The sequence below is a fragment of the Crocodylus porosus genome, unplaced genomic scaffold (assembly GCF_001723895.1).
Source record: "Crocodylus porosus isolate Cpor-Errol unplaced genomic scaffold, CroPor_comp1, whole genome shotgun sequence".
In the NCBI taxonomy this organism is placed as follows: domain Eukaryota; kingdom Metazoa; phylum Chordata; order Crocodylia; family Crocodylidae; genus Crocodylus; species Crocodylus porosus.
In genome coordinates, this window is record NW_017728947.1 from 92,088,313 (window position 1) to 92,100,286 (window position 11,974).

The window sequence follows — 11,974 nt, forward strand, 5'->3', positions numbered from 1 at the left end:
AACACCTTCAAGAGTAAATTGGGTGCTTATCTTGCTGGGATCCTATGACCCCAGCTGACTTCCTGCCCTTTGGGCAGGGGGCTGGACTCGATCTCCCGAGGTCCCTTCCAGCCCTGATGTCTATGAAATAAATGCACAGTAACTGTTACCACACAGTAGCACTGCCAAATGTCTTTTAAGTGAAGCTACTGCACAGTAGTCTAATAATACTGTGCAGTAGTGTATTAGCACTGTCAGTGCTGTTATGTGCTACTGCACAGTATTTTTCAGCTACTGTGCAGTCAGCATCTCATGTAGACATACCCACAGTGAACCAAGAAACATCCCAAGGAAGGACTGGCCACCTGGCACATTTAACCTTACATCAGTGAGGGGTTTTATTTTTAAAGGTGTTTGATCATTAACAATTTGCCTCTCTCCTGATTCCCATCGACTTTCCACTAGTGCAACTCAACTGAATACAACTGATACACCCAAGTAGTAGGTTTAACTTAGTTGCCCATAGAAAGCCTAATCTAAATACCACTGAAAACAAAGAAAGTAAAGTCTATGAAGTTCAAATGTCTGAGAGATTTGGATTACAGGACTGGGGCTCTGTATTAATTCATGAGAACTAGGATGTTTACTCTGTGACTGTTTTGTTTCCCTTTAGTAAGGGGCCATAGCGAAAAACAAAGAAGGAAGTAAAAGACTGGCTCAAGATAAGTCACTTCCTTGCAAACACTTGAGGGGCTTCAATCTGAGCCCTATAACTATGATAAAGCCTTTAGATCGAGTCCAAAGTGCACAAACACAAAGTATGGAAAAGTGTGAAATCAGATTGCCAAACACAAGGCAGTACACTACCCTGTTTTACTACCCTACAGCCAAGGTACTGATCTTGTACTTAATATTTCTGTGCATGCTGAAATATCTGAGATCTCAGTGGGACCCTCTGCTGCGACTTGATGTACACCAATCTGAAAAGCCTGAAAATGAGCTGATGTGCATGGACTGCCACTGAAGTCAGCGAAGTTTGATGTCTGAGAGGTTTGGACTGCAGGAGTAGGATCTGCCTGACCAGGAAGTCTGACCTGGGCGTACAAAACAAAATGACAGATGTTCTGTTCAGTTCCTTTGCAAATGACACTAGGCAGCAGAAGAGAAAGATTTGCATCCCTCGCCTGCTACTGTGTAAAATTCCTCTTCCTGCTCTTCCACTCACGTGTCTAATTATGTAACAGCAATTTGTGGGGGGAGGGTGGTAAACTGACAAGGTTTGAGATCCGAGTTATCTATGAACAAACCAGCTTAAAAAAAAGTATCCTGGACTAAAATAAAAACATTTCAGTGATTTTTAGTCTTGTCAGTTTTTGTACAGAAATATTATAAACAAATACAACTTTTTCTACTAAAGGCCACAGAAATTAATTCAATATTCTACAGAGATCTCTTAGATTTATTGAGTCTTATTCTACTCTAGATTACACTAATGTAAATTGGGAGTAAATCCTAAACTATGCCAACATAAAAGCCCTGTGAAGCAAGACTTGGGCCCTTAACTACCATGCCTACCAGAATTAGTCCAACCTAGGTAGCAGTATCCCTCAAGCACTGTGCTATTCTAATGATTACATCTTGAGCCATGCCTGCAAGGTAAGATGTACAGAGGTCCGTCCTCTATTAAGTATTATTGATAGTATATTTTCAGATTCTGCATGGTCTCTAATGGGCTTTCTGGCTGTTGAATAGAAATCTTGTCTGCTTGAAGAATTACACTCCCACAGGCAGGCAGTCATTCTGCAGAAATCCAGGCTGTTGCTATTATGAAATTCATTAGAAGATTCTGATTAAGAGTTGTGACTGTGGCTCTGAAACCTCAAACTATGTTCTAAAATGTAGCTCAGCTGTTTGTCCAGAAAAATGCAGCATTTAAGATAAAGTAAAATCCACCCTGCAGTTCCAATAATTACAGTAACCTGCTTTCACTATATTTAACTGGAGATAGATAAAAATAGAATAAAAGATATGTATCCATGTATAACCAGATTGCTATTTATCCAAGTGTGCTTGTGACATCATTTACCACACCATCTTTGGCACAGATGTGACTATTTATCTGGTATGTTTCCTCCATATGTGGATTTCGAAAATCCATTGTCATATAAGCAAAAGATAATATGCCTTGACTTTTCCCCTCCCTTTTACTGATCTGACCTTAACATCTGCCCTACACAAGTAATAACTTTGATCACCATTACACATAACCAAACTAATGTTTATAAAGACACTGTTAGGTTAAATAAGGCCCCAAATTAAGGGTTTTTCCTTTAATTCTAATTGAAAGGGCTTTTAAAAAAAAATTCCTTTGTAGCATTTGCAAAAGCAAACATTACAGAATTGTTTAAATACCCGAGAACATGAAAGTGAAACAGCCTTGAAATTGTCTTTAAATGTAAAAGAAGCTGACTGGTCTATATTTTTGTCCAAGCTAAACAGAAATGCAAAAAGTAACAGAGAGTATTAGAGAATAATGACAAGTAAATTAGATTTCTAAATTGCGTTTAAGGCTAATAAGGTACCATTGTTTGTCATTTAAAAGAACATGATTTTTAACCGGTTGTTGCTCTTTTCAACTTCAGCCAAACTACCTAGGTCTGTAAACTTTACTTAAAGTTTCGTAAGTAAATGTGGATAAACTCAATCAACACTTAGATGGAAAGACTACACAGACAGAAACAGGAACTGACATTGTTGACCACTGCCTTAGATAACTGTCATTCTTAAAATCATTAGTTTACCCTACTTTCTCTCATAATTTACTGTCATGCTTAAAGTTAGTCACATGCTTAAGTATCTTACAGAATCTGATTTAAAACAAGTGATAACCTTCATCCTGAGAAGCTGAATCTATGATCTAAAAAGGTTGGATTGGACTTACAGTGGCCTGATACACCATTTGGCTATACCAGTTTTACATTCAAGGCCCATTTTTCAGATTACGTGGGAATGTAAGGAAGGGTTTGACTTGGGTTTTTCCCAACATTTGAATATTTAAACGTGAAGTTTTAATTCACCATTTTTATCTTGCCAAGGTTTCCTACTTACCATACAAGCATGGTCTGCCTTCGCTTTTATTACTGAAAGTTACTTGTACCAGGAAAAAAATCCTAAAATGTAGATTAAAAAAGCCATAGAGCTACTAACAGTAAAGGAATTAATCTAATTTTTAACCTTCTTATATGAATTTCTGAGTTTCTTTCTATTTGGGGCTTTGTTATACCTTGCATTCCAAATGTGGGTCTTCACAGATTGAGGTTAATTGCTTACCTTGGTTTTCATATGGAATAACAATATTATTTAGTCACTCTACCACACCTTGAATCCAAGATTTTCCCTGCAGTTTACAAGATTAAATGCTTTCAAAAAAGGCATCTCCACACTAAAATGTTACAAACATGCTCCCGCAAATTTCCAGGCACATTACAAACATTCTGAGTAGAACCGTACTCTACAAGCAGTTCCACTGAAAACAATGGATCTACTACAGAATACAGTACTGCTCAACACAACTAAGAATCAAGAGCTCAGTTGCAGAATCAACAGTTTAAAGCAATTAATTTAAAAAACATCAAGTTCTAATTGTGGAAACCAAAGTTCCAGTGATGGAACTTTAAAATGTCATTCCATTTGAAGATTTCTGTCTGTGTGGGAAATACAGCTTAAATTCTAACAGGTGAATGCTGCTGTAACTAGTAGTAACTATAAAAGATAATTTTGGGGGGAGGAGGGTAACCACTATAGCTAAGTACAGACAGTCAAAAAGCCTGAGGTGGACTTGATTCAGTCTTTGCAGGTTAATCTAAATGAAGAAATTGAATTGAAACAGAAGTGAAAAAACATTTATTTACCTTTGATTCAGATAATGCAGCCACATGCCTGCAGTGGCTCAGGCCAAAAGTTGGAGATGCTAGAGCGTGGTTCTCTGGCATGTAACCAGCATGGGCTATGTGTTCACTTCCTCTTCCTGCTGCCCCCAAAGTTTCTGGGATTTGTAATCCAAAATCACAGCACCAAGACTCTGCAGGGCTGCTCATCTCTTCCTTCTTCCAGGTGCCTCTGAATTTTGTAGTCCACAGTTGCAGCCAGCAGTAAGTTTGGGCAGGAAAAGGGGTGTTTAACCCCCACTCCCTGGTCCCAGACCCCAGTCAGAGTTTGCCTGGTGAGGGGCAGTCCTCCCCACCCTCACCCCCACCCTGCAGACTACACTGCATCCTCAGTCAGGCTTGCCCAGCCCCATCCGCTTGCCCCACCCCGCATCAGCTAGCACTCAGGGCTCCAGCTAGGAAGCAGAGGGGTAGGGCCAGCCCTGCTCTCTAGAGCAGACAGCATAGCCCAGGCTAGGGCTGGAAATCATGCACGGATACTGCAGGATTGTGATTTAACTTGAACCAAGAAGGGGTATGAAACAGAAGTTCCATCAAGAGATTTGACCCAAATCAATTAAGTGCGATACTACAGTGAACTAGGCTTATCTTAAACCAGTTTTAGCTATTTGGAAACTGGTTTGTGTGCATTGAGCTTCTGTTCTATTACACGTTTAAATCAGTTTCTGAGTACTTAAACCAGTTTCTGTAATTTCTGTCCCTAGCCTATAAGCATTATTATACTTGCTATACAGATGGATGAACAAAGATAAAAATAAGTTAATATTCTGAGAAACAATCCTTTTATTTTGAATGTCTGTTGCTAAGTATACAACTTGGGACACTTTGATCCAGATTTCTAAAATAACATGCATTACTAACCCATACTGATTCTGGGGAGAGTTAAGTGCCTAAATACTTCTAGGGTTGTTAGCTGTAGCTGCGTTGGTCTCTAAGGACATAGGCACACAAGGCTCTTTGGCTAAACGTGATATCTTTCATAAGACCAACTAAGTAGTTGGAAAAATTGTTCTTTGAAAGCTTTCGGGCACAAACACCCTTTTGGGCCTGAAATCTTGCAAAAAGCAATTTTTCTAACTATTTAGTTGAACTAATAAAAGATACCACATTTACCCAAATAACCTTGTCTGCCTAAATACTTCTAAACATTTCAGAAGCCAAATTTGTAAAACAAATTAACAGTTTTTATTGGACCAACTTGTATATCTGGGGGAGAAAGGAGACAAGCTTTTAGGTTTCAAGAGTCCTTTATCAGGTCTGAAAAAAGAAGCTGCCACAGTCCAAGTTGGGTACAAATTAGAACGACTGCTTTAGTTTAATTTAATTAGATTAATAAATTTGACCACTTGAAATCTCAGATTTAGGGTTGAGCTTTCAAGCACATCGGGCTTCTGAAGTTCATGTTGACAAAGATGATGGTGCGTATGTCCAGCACCTCTGAGAATTTGACTGCAGGTCTTAAGTTGAATACCCATAACACGATACACACTAAAATTAATGGGCATTTGAAAATATTAAAGTTACAAACTCAGAACATGATTCAGGTTTATTAAAATCAGTGGAAAGACTCTCACGGGCTTTGAGTTAATGACAGAAGGAAAAGGAAGAATCCAGCAGCTGTGGCTCCAAGTCAGTTTAACAATTGTAGCATTCTACCATCCAGTATATATGGAGCATTATAAACACAATGCTCAATTAAAAATGTAATTGGAGTATGATATTCAGTAATTATGATGGCACTAAAATTCCTAAAGGTGTAGAAAGAACTGTTTTGTATCGTTTACTGTAAGGAAATACAGAGACCACATAATCTACATTCAGAGTACTATTAAGCACTGGATTTAAGTACAAAATATGCTTTCAGAAATTATTTTCTTTAAAGGAATGTTGCCTGATTCTAACGAACACAGTTACCCACATGAGCGCACTCTCACGTTCCAACACTAACCTTCCTGTCAGGAAGAGTTTAAAATATTCTTGTATTATAACAAAATGTTCCTGCTGTTAAAATAAAAAAAAAAAATCTTCTGGCTGAAAATTAATTATTAAGTGTTCCACTGTTCTGTGAGGTACTCCTACATTCTGTGCAGCTTTTCCGTTTTGCCATTCTCCGCCTCACATTTTGAGAAATATGCAATGGAGAATCTATAAACAGAACAAAGAGCAGTAGGAAAGAAATATATCAAAGGCATCTAGCTACATCATCATCTTCAGAAGAAGATGACAGGAAAAGGTGCGTGGTTTGTATGTCAGTGAGCCTGGTGCTTATTCCTTCACTCTTATTACCCTCTGTTGCGATGCCCTGAAATCACCCCTGCTTCACTGTCTAAAATGGGAGCTGTTCTTTTGGCTTTTAACAACGCTTAACTGCAATGACTTCTACCTTTTACGCTCTACTTAATAAAAAACTGAAAACCTGAGTTTTTAAATAAAAAAGCAAATATAAAACCTCATCAAGATTTGGCCATGTTCAAACATCCAGCTGGCAGTTCCACTTCCTTTAAACTGGCATTGCTTTTCTCTGTCCCACCAGTGTCGTACTTCTAGTACAATGCTGTGCTGGTTTTACTCTTTTAGTTCAAAAAAAACAAACAAACTACACATTATAATCCAGCCCAGTGGTGCTCAACCTTTTTGTCTGGCAGGCCGGATGGGCAGTGCCTGATCCATCCTCAGGTCAGATCCAGCCGACAGTCCTGATCTGGCACCTGGGGCGCATGTGGCAAGGGCCCATCCAGCCGTGTGAAGGAGGCAGAGGGGCAGCCCAGCCCAGCCCCAATCCACCATGCAGGGTGAAGGGGTTTGGCTCAGCCCCAGCCCAGCTCTGATGTGGCCCAGCCCTGATCCAGCTGCAGAGAGAGGGAAGGGGGTATAGCGTAGCCCGACAAAGAGAAGGTAGCACAGTCCAGCCCCAACCCAGCTGCACTTAGGGAAGCGGGGGTAGCTTGGCCCCAATCTGCCTGTGTGGGAGGGGATGCCACAGCTCCACGGGGTGCATTTGTCCCACAGGCCAGAGGTTGAGCGCCCCTGATCTAACCCATTAAGCTGATAATAGAAACATAAAGTTATCAGGCCTAATTTTGCTAGTCAATTAATTGGCCTGCTTAAATACATCAATCAAATCCAATTGTTGAACTCAGTGGAATCGCACCACTGTAAATTGGTGTGTAAATGTGAACAGATCATTTCCAATAACAGGCATGACCTGCTGGCAATGTCAATTTAAACATGGATTTTTAAGTTACATTAGTGTTATTTATAAAATCAGTGTGGATGAGAAAAACAGGGGATGCACAAGAGAGACTGCTGATATCATAAACCATGGCTGTTCAATTAGTAGCCCTCAGACTGCATTCAGGGTTAATGTGAGGACCCGAGCTTCCCAACCAGCTCCCACTCCCCCATTGCTCCTTCCTTTCCCCTTTCCATGTCCTTGTGACAAAGTATTAGCAGAATTCATAGATTCATTGGAAACTGAGCACTTCTACTATGGCCTTGAACTTGCAGTCTCTGGGCTATCAAGCCCCCACATCGCTTCTGCTGCTGCAACGGCTGGAGTATCACGGGTAGGACAGCAGTAGACAAGAGGGGAAAGTAGATTTCCACTGATCACACAGTGGCAGGCCTGGGCTCACGTGGCAGCGGCAGTAAGTGGGAGCTCATGCTACTCACGTAGTGAGGGTGGGGGCAGCAAGGCCTACGCTGGCTGTACAGTAGGGGTCCTGGCAGCCTGCACAATAAGTGCCACCACAGCAAGTGGCCTGCAGTGTGTGACTGGGGGTGTATGCGGCAGCCCCTGGCTGTTCTGAAGTTGGACAGCCCTGTCATATGCCATTAAGTGTAGAGTTCAAATAATGACCCACACCACAGAAATTCACCAGTTTAGTTATGACAGAACTAAAAATGTCAAAAATAAAACTGAATTGGAAGAATTATATTAACCATTAAAAAGATGTTTCTGCGATGAAGTGTTGCATAGAGGGCTTTTGATTGCAAGATTTGCTTTGGGTCCCTAAGGCAAATGCCATCATGTCTACAGAAAAATTGACAGATAGGCTGATGATGTTCTAGCACCTACTCCCTATCTTGGGGCATTTTTACATGTGCTTCAGGGTGGAGTGGGGGGCACTTTAATTAGAGTGGATCCAAGAGCTGCTCTAATTAAAGCACCTGCAGCATCACATGTATGCAGCATCCTGTGCTTCACAATGGCAGCAGGGCACCTTAACTAAAGCTCGTTGAATGAGCTTTAGTTAAAGCACCCCTGCCACCAAGTGCGGGGATGCTGAATGCATGAGATATGGAGGCTGCGAGAGCATGCTAATTTGCATGCTCCAGCAGCCTCAGTTAATCAAGTCTGTTCTGATGTGTGCTAATTAGCATCCATTGGAGCCGACATCCAACATGTATATAGATGCCCTTGCCGACCGATGCTATCCCATTCTTTTCTTGTGCTCCCAAGCCTGTCTCTATCCATCTCTGTTTCTTTTCTTAGTTTGAAAGCTGTCTTCCCACTATGATAACAACACTGCTACCATTGAAATTAATGGCAAAACTCCAACTGACTTCAAAGGGATCAAGATTGGGCACAAAACGTTTCAAGCGTTCTTAACCCCATCCAATAAAAACATTCTTCACCTTATGGAAACAGTGAGGTCTGCTTGCAGAGATAATAGGTTATTGGTAGTGACCAAAACAATGTGTTTTTTCTGCTAATAGTCCATAACTCAGGGTTTGGATGGAAAAAGTTAGCATTCTACAGTGAAGGCCAAACTCAATTCTCAAAGAAACATGTAACTGAAATAAAATTTGGCCCATTTTAAAAGAAACTGAACTTTTAACTAGAGAGGTGGCATATTGCAATGAATATAGCATTAGATGTAACTGGAGTCTGGGCCTGTATTCCTGGCGCTGCTGCTGAGTTCCTGTATGATGCAGAAGTCACTTAAATTCTCTGAGTAGCAGGTTCCACATCTGTAAAGCGTGGATAATAATTCTTATTTCCGTTTACAAAATGAAGTGGGATCTACAGGTTAAAAGTGATATATATATATAAATGCTAGGCACCATTAGGTAGTCTAGAGCTGCATCACTGTGCATATTCCCACCGGATATCCATAACAGCTGAAGTAAAGCTTCTCTCATAAACATCTGGTGTGTGCAGCCACTAGTGAGATTCTAGTTCAGATGCACCTCAACCACTTGCTCATGCAGAGAGGGCAAGAAAATCACGAAGTCACAGTGCAGTTTCAGGAACAATAAATATGGTCACTGTCACCTGACAAATCCAGGAAAAGCACTGAGGACAAAACCAAGGTCTCTACTTGTTGAGAGTTTTGATGATATCAGAAAAAGGTCATGGCCAGTCAAGTCAGGCTCTGGATCCTTTTGGAGAGGCTCCGGAGCCTCACAGAGAACAATGTGAGAAGTCCCAAACAGTACTGAACTCCACAAAGGTAGGTGCAGCTAAATTAGGACTACCAGTGACCTTCCCGTGACATGGGTGGATTGAAGCCAGGATGGGCTCTTGGACCAATTCTCTTCACTTAAGTCTGTACAGCCATATGGGACAGAATAACCAATGCCTCAAAAGAACATGTCTCCACGCCACTGGGAAACTGCTCAATCTTTCTAGATGTGAGCAAGGTCAAAGTCACTAAACAAACCACTCAGGAACTCTAGTATGTTGCTGACTGGGCACTGGTGGCATTAACAGGAAGTTTAATCCCTCCACGGATTCCACTCTTATTCAGTGAATCCGCCAAGCTAAATGGAGAGTCAACAAAGCAGTGGGACTGACAACTCTGCTGTACAGACATGAGAGAGATACAGAGGCACAATCAGGAGCTAGAGAGACCACAACAAAGCTCCCTGGGATCTTTGGGATCACTGGCATGTTTGGGATCACTGGCATGTTAAAGTGATAAATACTGAGGTTTTGCAGCATACTGACTGAAAACTGAACCATTAATTGCAAGGGCTCAGTTGTGTTGGGCTGAACGTATACAAACAGATGACCCAAGAATGACCTAGTAGGTGCTTTGCAGCAAGCTAGAACTCAGCAAGAAAAAGTGGGGCTGCCTAGCAGGATTTGAGGGCTCTCTTATGTGACATGCCGCTAAGGCACGCAGTAGCTCACCAATGGTAAATCAATGCAGAGGTAGCTGCTGTGCATTTCAAACACTAACCAGCCACTGAGGAAAATCAAAAGACAAGGAACAATCACAGCAGCAGGTGGATTTAAAGGATGTGTGGAAATGTGAAATCATGGAAGGGACTACATGTCTCACACTGGCCTCCTTAGTTACTTGTGTATAACTATCACAACACAGTCATCCTCCACCATGAGACAACAGACACAGTGATAATCACTGTGCGTGTGGTGATGTAATAGCAAATGCACCTTTCAAATTCCCTCCTGTGTTTCTTTTCATGAACTCAGTATTAATCTATGGAATTTACCCTTCAGGGTAAATAATTCCTTTGCTGAACTACAGGAATTTTAATGGAGAGGGCTCTACATAGCAGTGTGCCTTTGTACAAATAGACTCAAGTCCCATCGAAGGAAATTATTTTACTACTTCCTTAAACAAAGGACTAGGAGGTAAAAAATAACAGAAGAAGAAGGGACACCATTTTCAATTCATACTTCTGCTCTAGAATCTTTCCCTCAAATATTACCAATAACTTCTGAATACAGCTTAGTTGAGAAATCAGGGATATTTGTGGGGTACAATGTACTCAGACCACTCTAAAAGAAAAAAAACAACCAACCAACCAACAAACAACCCCCCCCCCCCAAACAGCAGCAAAATAGAGACAGACAAGAACGAGAGAAATACTGGAATTATGTCATAAAGGGAGGGACTTCTCAAAATAAAGATAAGTCCAAACACTTCCCGAGCACTGACTGGGTTCAGAGCCTGAATTTGTGGAATGAACCTCTCAAGTTAACACACTACTGCACGTAAACAAAGTTGCCAGAAAAGATGGTTTTGGTCTCATTTTAGGTAACTCATTCATTTTGTTAAAAAACAAAAGTAACTTTGCAGCAATTGCAATGTCTCTCAGTATGTACTGCTTTAATATCATTAGGTATAAAACAGCAAGAGATAATGGCCTATAATCCAAGCCTATTATTTTAATCGGAGGGCATCATATTGCAGTTTAAGGCAAATTGTTGTTTAAGAAGATTGGAAAGTTGCATTAAGCAAATTGTTTTCTTGTCCCTGAATGCAAACACTGTTCGGTGTGGTGGTCAGTTCACACTGTCCCTACCACCCCTAGCTGGAGAGCAGCAAAGCTCACTTTGGAGGAAATCATGCAACAGTGCTATGCAAGTTAAAGTTAACACCTGAACCTCTTGTAGTACTTGCACTTGCAAATCCCACAGCAGAACAGTACAAATATCCGGCAGCCAGTATCAGCTCTGCCCAGGCCCATTCAACAGTATGTCCCGCTTTAATCAGATAACGGTCCAGTGTCTTCACAGGCAAACGGGAGTAAGTCCAGAGCAGCACGGCTGAGTTCAGGCAGGGTGCTCCACCCATCAGGCTGCCACACCCGAGTGGAGCTGGGCTCAGGGTTCACAAGCACCTTGAATCCGTCCCAGATGAAGCGCAGAGGCAGAGCTCCCCCCGCCACAGGCGGCCGGCCGGCCTGCACAGCGCGGCGGCGCGGGGCGGGCGAGCCGGGAACTCTGCCCCCGGCTGGAAGGAGGGAGCCCAGCATCGCCCCCGGGGGGGACTGTCTACGCAGCCCCTCACAGCACAGGCCTCGGCAAGAAACTTGCAAGGAAAGATCAGGAGTGAAAGCAGCGCCGGCAGGAGAGGAGAGGAGAGGAGGGAGGGGGCGGGCCGCGCCGCGCCGCGCCGCGCCGCGCCGGGGGATGAAGCCCGGGCGAGGTGCGGGGGCCGGGGCCGGGGGTGGTGCTTTACCTTGCAGGTTCTGCACTCGGATGTCGCTGATCTGCCCGATCAGCTCCTCGCGCTGGAACCAGTCCCACTCGTGCCCCGCCATGCGGGGTGGGCAGCGGGACGCCCCGCGCC

At 42.5% G+C, this 11,974-nt stretch overlaps 1 protein-coding gene across 1 annotated transcript in view; it reads right to left on the reverse strand.

The window, feature by feature from the left end:
- The window catches only part of CLMN (calmin), a 118,157-nt gene extending 106,189 nt beyond the window's left edge, over positions 1-11,968 (reverse strand). Inside the window, exon 1 of the mRNA XM_019552467.1 lies at positions 11,864-11,968. Within this exon, the coding sequence (XP_019408012.1) occupies positions 11,864-11,945 (82 nt within the window). The 5' untranslated portion in view covers positions 11,946-11,968. The remainder of the gene's footprint in view (positions 1-11,863) is intronic.
- Positions 11,969-11,974: the final 6 nt, after the last annotated feature.